Source organism: Diceros bicornis, chromosome 2, assembly GCF_020826845.1.
Source record: "Diceros bicornis minor isolate mBicDic1 chromosome 2, mDicBic1.mat.cur, whole genome shotgun sequence".
Taxonomy (NCBI): domain Eukaryota; kingdom Metazoa; phylum Chordata; class Mammalia; order Perissodactyla; family Rhinocerotidae; genus Diceros; species Diceros bicornis.
In genome coordinates, this window is record NC_080741.1 from 48,464,182 (window position 1) to 48,477,236 (window position 13,055).

Below are 13,055 nucleotides of genomic sequence, written 5' to 3' on the forward strand. Positions count from 1 at the left end.
GTTTACATGTTGTATCATAAACAGATTTACTATGAATTCTTCCTTTTATATTTATAAAAAGATCAGATTTCATAAGGCTTAATAAGGATGAGTTTATGTTGAACCGTAAGTGATGCAAGAGTAGCATGAGTAAGAGCTCGAATGGGTAACGAGAGCTGAAACCACACCATACTTAAAGAAGGGTCTCAACACGGTAAATTACAAATGTCAAAACTAAGCCCAGTGCACAACCAACCAACTACTCATTTTGCTCAGTTTAAGGGCAGTTCCATATAGGTCAAATCAAATCACAGGATCTAACGGGTGAGCTTTGTAGTCATAACTGGGGACAGGGAGGAGATTCAGGTGTCCACCTTGCTGCAAATAAATCTGTACTGCTGGTTTATCTGGTTGCTTCACCTCTGGCAGAAGAAAGGAGGAACAGGAAAATAGAAGCTAGGTAGTAACCTGTTCCCACAAAGTCCTCAAGACCTGGATCCCAGATCCAGATTGCTTACATCAAAATGTACCACATCTCTCCTAGGCTCATCCTGTTCACTTCTGTGTTATCCAAGACCAAGACTGGGTTTTCTGCAAAGCAAACCCTGCACAACTTGCTATGTTCTTTAACCAGAGATTACATATTAGGCGTAAGGGTTCCAGACCTCTCTTTTTTCCTCTAGATAACATCTTTTGTCCAGAGAAATAGCCATTGTAAAGGCAGGCCTATTTCAGAAGCAACAACAGAACTGAATACCAACTAGCTCCACGTAAACTTGTTTTACTGGAATAGAAATTTATATTCAATCATTTTTTTATGAGACTTGCTAAATTACTTTGGTTTTCTAATTAGCTTTTATTTTTAATTAATTTCTAGTTAATCCAATAATTTAATTTCCAATTAATTTAAACATTCATTTTTTCTTACATAGAGTCTTACACAGATTTTTCAAACAGAATCATAGCTTTGTTACTCAAAGGGTTTTTGTTTTTAATGTAAAGAGCACTTGAATGACTGAATTCACTGTTGTGATATGCTTTTCTAAATGAGGAAAAAGGGGACGTTCGTTTATTAGTTTGGCTAGTATATCTCTTGCCAAGGTTTAAAAGATGTTTGAGACATTTATAATTAGCTGACAGTAAGAGAGATAGCATTCCATTTTTCAACAATATGTATAGCTAGAAAAGTAGGTAATTCGACTTAGGTTTGTGGAACTCTAAACCTGAGTAATTCAAGTTAAAATGAACAAAAATATCTTCTTACCTTGAGGTCTTTCCAACTGTCCAGGAGTTTGGTGGCCAAATCACTTATATCTACTGTTTTATCTGGCTGTTCCTGGCTCCTCTCACTCTCCACATCAGATACACCCTCCTCTTCATCTTGAGACGGTATTTCCTCAGCAATAGGTTCTTCTAGTTTTGTGCCACTGCTCTCTTTAGGCTCTATTTCAGTGTCAGCCTCTGGTTCAGATGTGGGTAGCTTACTGGTCTCCATGGCGATTTCACTATCAACTTTAGATTCAGGCAGCTGTTGTGTGAGTAGCTGTTGTGATTGTAACTCTTCCTCTTCTTCTACAGGAACATTTTCTAACTGGTCAAGGTCCTCTTTGCCATCCTTGCCTTCTAGCTCACTGGTAGCATCAGAGATTGCACTGTCCATGCTATTTTCACTTATAATTTTAAGTCTGCGAAACATGAGTTTCTTGGGGGTGTCTGTGTCAGCTTCTGTGGTCAGCTTGGTAGAAGGATCAGGTGTGTTGAGTGGTGTCTGAGCACGTGATGTATTCTCACTAGAATACCCATCTCCTTCACTCAACTGAGGGACAGCAGTCTTGGTCTGAGACCAACGTTGAATAACTGGAAGTACTTTGCTTTCCTCCAACATATTTTTAGTAGGAATGGGTAAGTGTTCCAAAGTCTTTATAATCTGATTAAACATAATAAAAAAAAAATCACATCACTTTGTACAAGTTGACTTTTCAAACCTCTGGATGGGACTTAGATCATTTCTGTAGGAGCAGTGGGTTTTTTTACTGTCTTATTAAATTAAGACCTAAGTCTCTGTAACCACAGAAGGATTTAAATGTCATAATATTATTTTCCTCTAGAAAGGAAGGAACACTGTTTTAACAAGACTGATCAGCAAGAATAAAATGTGGAGCAGAGGACTGCTCACAACAAAACATAGCACTGATTAATATTCTCCACCAGTACTTCTCAAACCTGGGTAATTTTTAAAAAATATATACACTACTGGACCTTGTTCTGAGTTTCTTTTTCTAAAAAGTTTTCCAAGTGACTATGATACAGGCTTGGGAACTGTGCAACAAGACTTAAATGATGTCTCATATACACACAAAAAATGCAGATATTATTTACCTCTTTAACCTTTGATAAACAGCTGTCTAGCAAAGAGAGACTCTCTCTTCATTCAGAAACAAGCCCCCCCCCCACTCTGAAATCCAAGAATTTCTTCCAAAGTACTCTCTCCAATGTAGTTTTACAGAAACCCCAAGGCTTCCCAGCTTCTACTTATTGCCAAATCTCCTGGAGAAGGATGAAGGCAAGACAATCACTTATTTGCCCACTCCCACGCATTTGTTTTTAAAAGTGTATTATTAAATGTCTTTGGGATTATATCAGAAATTAAGATTTTAAAAAACTACATTTGGGGCTAGCCCCGTGGCGTAGCGGTTAAGGGCGCACGCTCTGCTGCTGGTGGCCCGGGTTCAGATCCCGGGCGCGCACCGATGCACCGCTTGTCAAGCCATGCTGTGGCAGTGTCCCAAATAAAGTGGAGGAAGATGGGCACAGATGTTAGCCCAGGGCCAGTCTTCCTCAGCAAAAAAGAGGAAGATTGGCATGGATGTTAGTTCAGGGCTGAGCTTCCTCACAAAAAATAAAAAAAAAACAAAAAAAACTACATTTAAACTAAGTTAGAAAATACTGTTTATTCCATGGGAAGGTATAAATATCACAACTCCACTAACAATGCTGCCAATGAACATTTACTTAGATCTTTTAAAACACTTATTTACTCCTCAAAATGTTCTTACTCTAGTCATCCAGAATTCAGCTCTTCATTAACTTTTTAGAACCCCAGAATTTAAGTTCCATATAGTTTCCTATCTTTCTAAAACTATGGTTTTAGCAATAAACTGGATCTTTCACTTAACTATATTATTATTATTATATCTTGCTCTTGCAGTTTCAAACTACATAGCAGTGCCAACCTTAAGAAATACTATAGAGAAAGCCACAGGGCAAACTCACCACTAGCAAAGTATATGTACAGGTTATAGGTACAGAAATGACATTGGGATGATAAAATTATTATTTAATACCAGTAGTAAACACAGTGCTAAATTCATTATCACTGATATTATCACATACCCTCAATCTAAGCAATCAATATAGTACTTTTAAGAAACAAGCAAGTTGAATGTGAACTGACCTCTTCCTGAAGCTTCTGGTTACTTTCCCGGCCGTCACCTAGCTCTGCCATCCAGATCCACAGCAAAGACAGCCCATGACGTTCCAGAAAGGACTTCAGGCAAGACTGCGAGTGTGTGTTCTTCCATGGGGGAAGAGAAGCAGGATGCAGGGTATTGGGGGACCGAGGCAATACCAGACAGAGCATTAAAGAGGGCTCACAGAGAAGACTAAAGAGTTTTATATCCACAAAAAACACAGAAACTCTATTTTGATCAGCTGAACTAGAACTATACAACTAATAAATACTTTAAAGTAAGAGAGTAAGAGATTATAGTCTTTTCTGATACCTAAAATATAACCAGCCAACCTGGACTTCACTAAAGTAGAAAATCATATAAATATTAATACGTCATATTACAATGAAATTCAATTCTGAGGAACTAAGAAAAAAATTACTTCACCATTTTTACTGAAAAAGCTAAAACTATAAAAATAAGCCTTTAAATCATTTTCTTTTCTCTCTTCCTTTCAGAAGCTTGTTCAAAAGTCTTTTTATCCCTCTTAGTTTTTAAAAAAATCATCCAGGGGCCAGCCCGGTGGCATAGCGGTTAAGTTTGAGGTTTCCACTTCAGCAGCCCGGGATCGCCGGTTCATATCCTGGGCACAGACACTAGATACCACTCGTCAAGCCATGCTGAGGCAGCGTTCCACAGAGAAGAACTAGAAAGATGTACAACTATGACATACAACTATCTATTGGGGCTTTAGGGAGAAAAAAGGAGGAAGACTGGCAACAGATGTTAGCTCAGGTCCAATCGTCCTCAAAAAAAAAGATCATCCATTTATTATCCAACTATCCAACTATTTGTGGTATACTTAATAAACTAGAGTAAATAAGATTACTGTTAAAATTCCTTGCTTTGAGATCCTGTAGTAAAAATGGCCTTGGCATGCTAATAATCAAGGGGGGAAAAAACTATATCAAGTGTCATGAACTGTTACACAAAAAAATCCCACCATGTTCTTTGACTAGAACGAGAAAGCAAACAAGATCTACTAATAGATTAAATGATTCTGAACTCTTAAGCCATTTTTAAGAGAACAAGCTTTTAAAGTCATATAGAACTCACATATCCATTTTAAAAATAAGAGTAATTATTCTCATCAGAATTATTCCTTCTCCATTTATCATTCTTGATTATAGTTTAAATGTCTCACCTCAAATTCAGAAATAAAAAATAAATTAATATCAAAGTGATCACCTGTATGAGCTTGAGACAGGTAAGTTTCTGCTCCAAAGTTTCAATTCTAACCATTAACCGGGATAAGCTGAGCACCTGGTTTTTATCAAAGAGACCCTCACCGTTCTCCATCAGAGCTTCTAGCTCTCCATCCACCTACCACAGCAAAGAAAAATATCTGGTTATAAAACAACAACAACAAAAACCCACTAACATAAGAATCAAACAACTTGAAAAGATGCTTAGTCTCACCAGTAATAAGAAAAATGTAATTAAGACCACAGTGAGAACCACGTTACACTCGTTAGATTGGGAAAAAAATTAAGAAGTCTGATAATATCAAGTCTAGGCAAAGATTTGGATCAAACGGAATATTTATACACTGCTGAGGAAAGTATACACTGGATCAATTCAAAAAGCATTTCACTCACTCATTAAATATTTACCAAGCACTTATTATATGTCAAGTATAATTCTAGATGCTGAAGACATTGCAATGAACCAAAACAAAAAAAAATTGCCCTTATGGGAGACAAAGAACAAATTAGGTGAAAAGTTTGTCAGAAAAAAGAAAGCATCAGCTTGAAAATAAAATATTTGTATCCCCTATGCCTAGCAATTGCACACCTAAGAATAAACCCTAAAGAAACTTCCACACGTGTACTCAGACAATCCTAAGAATGCTCACTGAGTAACCATGCATAATAGCAAAAAGCTGCCAACAACACAAATGTCTGTGGCTAGGTTGGATAAACTGGCATTTTCACACAATGTAATATTATACCACAGTGAAAGGAATCAGTGCAGCCAAATGCAACAACATTCATCAATCTTACAAACATAATGTTATATGAAAAAAGCAAGTTTCAGAAGATTAAGTGCTGTATGAATTTGTTTTTATACACCTCAAAAACAATTTTTTTATAGATACATATCTGAAAAATCTATTTTAAAAAGGCAAAGGAGGTAAGACATAAAATTCAAAACAGTGGTATCCTCTAGGGGCTAAGCAGAGAGAAAGAAGCAGAGAAGTGCTCACAAGGGTTTATTTTATAATTATGCTTTATAACATATATTTTTTGGATGTTTCAAATATTACATTTAAATAATAAAGAGCAAAAAAAAAAAGTCTGTTTTTTTGCTATCAAAGGCTGTTTTCCAGCTGTATTGGAGCAGTTATAAAAGATGCCCTCACAGAACTTACTATCAGGGAGATAAAATTAATTCGTATGAAAATGAACAATGAAGCATTAACTACAAATGTTAATGTTAAAAAACCTAAGCGGCCTAAGAAGCAAGGGAGTGGTTAAATAAGAGTCACCAGACGTGAATTCACAGAAGTGGGGTTAGATATAGGTTAAGAGAGACAAGAGGAGAGAAGGAAGGAGTAAAGCAGAGGGGAAAGCTTGGACAAAAGGAAATGGGCAATTATGATAGCGCATAGCTCAGCCCAGCCGGAGTGGATAAGGTGTGGTGAGGAACTGAGAAAAATCCTATCAAAAGGAAGACTGGTGTTAGATTAGAACATCTCAGATGTAATATAAAAGAATCCGGATTTAACATGACTAAGCAAGAAAGCTCTACTACTGAATCCCGAACAAGGGAGTAATATGATCAAAACGGAATTTGAGAATAATTAGTGTGGCAATAACAGAACAAAATCTAGAAAAGATAGAGACTGAAGAAGAGGAGATACAAAGAAAGCATTAAATCAACTTGGCATGAAATGATAAAAGTCTAGAATGAGCTGATAATAAATCAGAGAAAAGCAAATCTAAAAGAAAAGAATCTCAAGGAAATTTTCTGTTACTTAACCGGCTATTTATTGTTCTACTTAATATAATTTTAGGCAAGGCACTGAACATTTCTATTTCATATTATACCCCAAAGTTCATATTATGGTAAAGAACAAAAATAAATAAATGTGAAATGTTGCTTGCAAGAAGTTGAAGATACGTAAACCCTTTTCTTCTAAAATGTACATTTAAAGCTCATTCTTTTTCACTTCCAGTACGATTTCTTAAGTTTTGAATAGATTAAATACATGAACAGAAAAGCCAATTTACAGTCAAATCTTAATCCAATTTCCTTAGAGATGTTTTCTCCTTGCATATCCTGAATGTAAAACTTCCTATATCCCAAATTCTAGAGGATTAGAAGAGGAAGGACTAAGGGCTTTAAAATTCCACTTTCCCCCGCAAATCCAACAGCCAGAATCTTGCTTTTGACAGTTTTGAGGTGCAAATATTCACTGGGCCAAGAGATGGGGTTATTTTCTTTTCATAATTATGCATATAATGATTCTATAACTCTGAAAACTTAGAAACAAAACTGAGTTGTTACTTTCATTCATCCAAAAAACATTTATCGAATAGATATTACTGCATAAAAGGCACTACCAGAATATAAAAAAGTAGCATTCTTATCTTAAGGAAATAAACAATAAAAATGCAGAAACTGAAGTACAGTCATGCACCACATAATGACGTTTCAGTTAACGAAAGACCACATATACAACAGTGGTCCCATAAGATTAGTACCATATAGCCTAGGTGTGTAGTAGGCTTACAATCTAGTTTTGTACACTCTATGATGTTTGCACAATGACGAAATCACCTAACGACGCATTTCTCAGAACATATTGTCTACAAGCAACGCATGACTATATAAATAAAAAAATTCTGCAAACAAAATACAGAAGGTGAACAACCTCTGAACATTCCTACTATAATGATAAGCTTAATGATTGTATTGATTTATAAAAGTAAGCACGCCAACCCCAGCAGTGATATAATACAGCTTCCATAATTTTGGGTACTCAAGTGGACAAACAATTGTGAAATTAATAACTTTTAGGATACCTGGGGAGGAGGGAGCACGGGGATGACTGAGTTTGACTGCTTTCATTAATTTACATTTACTAAAAGTATTTATTTTTCATTTATGGGCCATCACCTTCCAAAAAGGATTCAAGGTAAGTAACTAAAAGTTAACATAAAAGTATAAGAAAAATTAGGAGTTTAATAAATTATTGGTAATTGAAAATTTATATGTATATGCACAATTCTATAGCACTTAAAAATTTATTCTGTTAGGTACTTAATCAGTCCAAGAAATTACTTATTCTTTTTTAATTCTTTAGTATTTTTTACTATTAACTATCTTCAATGGATTTAAGCACCATTTTTAATACTTCCTGATGAAATATAGTATACATACAACAAAAGTATATAAACAATTAGTAAATAAATAGATTTCATAAACAAATAGGTGAGCCATACCCATGAAACCAACACTCAGATGCAAAAATAAAAGGGAACACTGCCAGCATTCCTGAAATGCTCCATGTGTCCCTTTCTTGTTATAACACCGCCTCTTCTACACTCCAGAGATAATATCTCCTTACTTTTTAGGAAATAGTTCTCTGATTTTTTAAATGGGTTTACTACCTATACATAAATCCCTAAATATTATAATTTAATTTTTTCTATTTTTGATCTTTATGGAAATAAAATCATATTGGACAAAATCTTTTGTGTCATGCTTCTTTTTCTTTCAACTTTACGTTTTAGGAGTCATCCACATTGTTGCATGCAGCCATAGTTCCTTCATTTTCATGACTAGTTTTTTCATTATATGATTATACTATTATTTATTCATACTAATCTTAATGGATATTTGAGTTGTTTCTACTTTTTCTAATATAAGCAATGCCGCTGTGACTCCTGATGCACATTGTAACTAGTTTCTCTCTGGCTATATACTCAGGAATGCAACTGCTGCTTCATATAGTATATGTATATTCACCTTTAGTAAATAATGCCAAAGTGTTTTCAAAGTGGTTGTATCTATTTACACTCCCACCAGTAGTGTATGAGATCTCCTGTTGTTCTTATGTATCACAGACTTAATTTTTACCAATCTGGTGAGTATGTAAATGACATCTGATAGTAGTTTTAATTTGTACTTCCCTGATCACTAATGAGGTTGAACACCTTTCCATATGTTTATTGGCTATTTAGATCAGTGAAGTGTCTGTGGAAGTTGTCTATTTTCCTTTTGTGCCGGCTGTTTTTTTCTTATTGATTAGTGGGAGCTCTCTATATATTCTGGATATTAGTACTTGTTCGTTATGTGTTGAAAGCAAATATTCCTCTCTTATATAGCTTTTTACCCTCTTTATTGTGTAAATTAGTTATCATTAATTTGTTTCACAAACTCAAATAAAGAGATTAAGGGAAGTTTTAGACTATTTCTTGTTTGTACTTTACAAACTACAACTAACATCAGATAACACTAGGGACTTATTATACCTCCATCAACTAAGTATTTAATTAAGTACCTAGTTTGTGACATACCCAAAGAAGACAATCACCTGTCCTGGAAGGGCTTATAGTTTTGTTAAGGAGATAAGCTGTACATAGATGCAATCATAAGAGCAAGGAATAAAAAATGTTTACCAATCAAGGGCTAACATGGGGGACGCAGACTACAGCGCCATTAACATACTCTTGTTAATAGTTAAAATATGCAAACTATATTTTAAACTGCTGCTATCTTGTCCTCTCCATGACATCCCCTACCCAAAAGAATTCTCAAGACTCACTCTTAGGAATTCAAGAGGTGCTACTTCTGTGATTCTACTCAACTATACCTGACCAGAACTCAGAATCTAGGAATGCAGAAGGGAATTTAAGTAAGAGACAATTCAAGTAAAACTAAACTAGAGTTAAACTCTCCATTACAGTCAATGGCAAATGAGACCCTTCTAGGAACCCTGGGTCATTCCTTTATCTGGCAAAGTTTCATTCAAAACGATTTTGTTCCAGAATAACTTCAAATTCACATCTGGAGCAAACCATGACTTCAGCCCACCGAATGACTGAATTCACGTTACATCTAATTCAGTCTAAAATACCAAGGTCTATACTGATATGAACACACTATTACCAGAATAAAAACAAGCAAACAAAAAAAGGAATACCTGGGGCCAGCCCCGTGGCGTAGTGGTTAAGTGCGCGCACACCGCTGCTGGCGGCCCGGGTTCGGATCACGGCGCGCACCCACGCACCATTTGTCAGGCCATGCTGTGTCAGCATCCCACATAAAGTGAAGGAAGATGGGCACGGATGTTAGCTCAGGGCCAGTCTTCCTCAGCAAAAAGAGGAGGATTGGCATGGATGTTAGCTCAGGGCTGATCTTCCTCACAAAAAAAAAGGAATACCTACACCTTGGTTCCTTGAGGTTATTCTTGAATCTTATCAGGAAGGTAGAAAGCTATCAGATATTGATACGATGGAGGTATAACACTGCCCAAGAAACCACCATATTACAAGGATACTCCATACCAATAATGTAGTTTTAAAAAATGTATTTATTCTGTAAGTTTTGAAAACAGGAAATAGCAAAGGGCAGTTTTTATGGAGATTTTAGCTTAGGTCAACATGTTTAATGACTATTTTGTGGTTGTTCTTGCAAACTATCAATTATATGAAATAAAAGTGAAAAAAATAGCAACCTTAATGGAATTTAAAGAAAAATTTCTTGTAATAGTCAAGTCAAGAAGGCTAATTAATAGGCTATGACCCAGTGACTCCACTTCCACGGATACACCTTAAAGAAACATGTGCAGAAGAGACATATGCAATATTAACTGTGACATTAAGAGCAAAAAATTGGAAACACAAGTGTCAATTAGTAGGTATATACGTAAATAAACTGTCATATGATGAAAAACTTTATAGCAGTTAAAAATATACGTTTTTATATATACCAACATAGATCAAATTTTAAGAGTAAAAAAACAAATTGAAGAAATATACATATGTATAATACCATTTCAAAAACTGCACAAGGGCCGGCCCCGTGGCTTAGGGGTTAAGTGCGTGCGCTCCGCTACTGGCGGCCCGGGGTTCAGATCCCGGGCGTGCACCGACGCACCGCTTCTCCGGCCATGCTGAGGCCGCGTCCCACATACAGCAACTAGAAGGCTGTGCAACTATGACATACAACTATCTACTGGGGCTTTGGGGGGAAAAAAAAAGGAGGAGGATTGGCAATAGATGTTAGCTCAGAGCCGGTCCTCCTCAGAAAAAAGAGGAGGATTAGCATGAATGTTAGCTCAGGGCTGACCTTCCTCACAAAAATAAATAAATAAATAAATAAATAAAACTGTTTAAAAAAAAAAAACTGCACAAAACAACTCAATATATTTTAAAATGCAGAAACACTGGCTGTTATGACCACAACTGTCTCAGAGGGGAGGGGACTGCTCTTTACAGTTTGACTGCAGTGCAACATAATGGTTAAGAGCAAAGACAAGAGCAAGACTAGCTCATTTTCATCACCTTGTAACCTTGGGTGACCTTGTAACCTCTCTGTGCCCTAGTGTTCTCATCTGTAAAAGAGGAAAAATTCTTTTACCTAACTTAAGGGCTTATTGTTGAGAATTAAATGAGTTCACGTGTCAAATGCTTAGAAGAGCACTTGGCATACAGTTACACTACACAGCTCTCTAAAAAGAGAGCTGAAGCAAACAAAACTCTAAATAGCAACTGTTCATCTTGGGGGGTAGAAACATGGGTATTTGTTATAAACTTTCTTTTTTTGCAGTTTTTGGTCCTTTTTTGGATTTTTAAATAGCCCTTTCCAACACTTTTTGCTATGTCTTCTTATAGAATTCTGATTCTCCATAATTAATTCTCTCCAATTAATTTGGGCTTGCTGACATCATCTTTTAACCATTATACATTTATCCCCTCCCCACATTATGTCCTCTATCGCCTCATCTAAACGGTAAGACTGCTGCATTTATAAGCCTTAACAGTACTGGTTCCTAAAAGGCTTAGTAATGAGCTAACTGCAGAAGAATCACAAGGAGATTTGCTGACTAATACCTCCCCCAGTCCCTGCTGGCCCTTTCTTCTAGCCCTCTGCTAATCTGGGGACAGACCCAGAAACGTGCATTTTCACTATGGACCCTGCCAGGTGATTCTGAGGCTGAGAAACACTGCTCTGATGAAGGCAACCTCATGAAAAGGGAGTGGGAATTTTAAAAATAAAACAAAGTCCTTGTCCCAGTTAAAAATCCCTTTAGTACGGTAACAAGATACCTCCCACCTGCAGAAGTAACTCAGGTAAGCCGGGGTAGAAAAAAGGCTTTCAACTACTGTTCTGATGTATTAAATGAAAAAGATCATCTGTGACTATTCCTTTCTCACTCTTGGGTTGCCTGTTACCTCTCAAAACTCGCCTTATGTTCCAAAGAGGGTTTTTCAGACATTTTAAGAACACTTGCAAACTTTACAGTTTCAAACAAAAGACAAACCAATATTAAAAGATTAGTAATGCAGATCAGACTTAAGTGAGGTAACAGATAAACATTTTATTTGCATTTAGGATTAGGAGTTTTATAGGTTCTGAAAAACTATTAGCCCACGTGTTTTCAAGATGACTTCAATAGTTCTCACGACCTAATTCTAATCTCTATGAACCTGAAATAAAAATAGCAACCATACTTCTTTTCTATGGTTATCTCATCTGATCCTGAATTTCTCTGGTTGTAGTTTGACTTTTCAAACTTCAATCAGAAAAACTACCTCCCTTCTTAAAATGTATATGGTAAAAGTCGAAAGAAGGATGGAACACTTACTGAATCCTTCTTACGAGAGCGTTCCTTCTTCATTTTCCCTCCTGCTGCTCTGATGCTGACTCTGTTCTCTCCTCCCAGGTAACCCCGGCAATTAGCTGACCCACAGAAACATTTCTGAGCTTCTTTTCTGTTCAAGGAGCATAAGAAAGACGTCAGTTATACGAAAGTAAACCATATAAAATTATCAACAATATAACAAATACAAGAGAGATGTCAATATAGCCTAAAGAAAAAAACAATTATTTTAAGAGACTCCAACACACCTGATACTACCTAACAGAAATGCCTGAAAATTGCTCTTAAAAAATACTCATTCTTTTTCCAATCTTCCTTTATTATCCAGACAAAACTAGCCAAGAAGCTAATGAGTAATTTCTCCATTTTATGCGAGTACCTACTAATGTATGAAAATAAGTGATCATATACACACTTGCTTAAGAATAAAATTGCTTAAATAGTTCAACATCTATTATATGTAAATATTTAACCAGCACATAGAACAAACAAAATGTATTATTATAAAAAGATATACACAGACATAAAATGTATTATTTGTACAGGATACTTAAAAGGAAACACGATTATTAAAAGTTACCATCACATAAGAATGAGACACTAACAGTAAATATAGTAATAAATAAATGTAACCACAGAGTCCAGGAAAAGTGGTGAAAAGAACACAGGCCTAAGTCTGCAGGCCTAGATACAAACTACCTCTGCCATTTATTTACTCTGCGACCAGAGCTACC

The 13,055-nt window shown here is 36.0% G+C and overlaps 1 protein-coding gene across 7 annotated transcripts in view; it reads right to left on the reverse strand.

Annotated features, from left to right (window-relative positions):
• Window positions 1-13,055, reverse strand: part of SETD2 (SET domain containing 2, histone lysine methyltransferase) — a 137,281-nt gene that overhangs the window by 63,612 nt on the left and 60,614 nt on the right. For all 7 annotated transcript variants that reach the window (XM_058557063.1, XM_058557030.1, XM_058557026.1 and 4 more), the window contains 4 exons: window positions 12,307-12,433; window positions 4,677-4,811; window positions 3,434-3,553; window positions 1,244-1,906 (listed from right to left, as the gene is read on the reverse strand). In XM_058557063.1, the coding sequence (XP_058413046.1) occupies window positions 1,244-1,906; window positions 3,434-3,553; window positions 4,677-4,811; window positions 12,307-12,433 (1,045 nt within the window). The remainder of the gene's footprint in view (window positions 1-1,243; window positions 1,907-3,433; window positions 3,554-4,676; window positions 4,812-12,306; window positions 12,434-13,055) is intronic.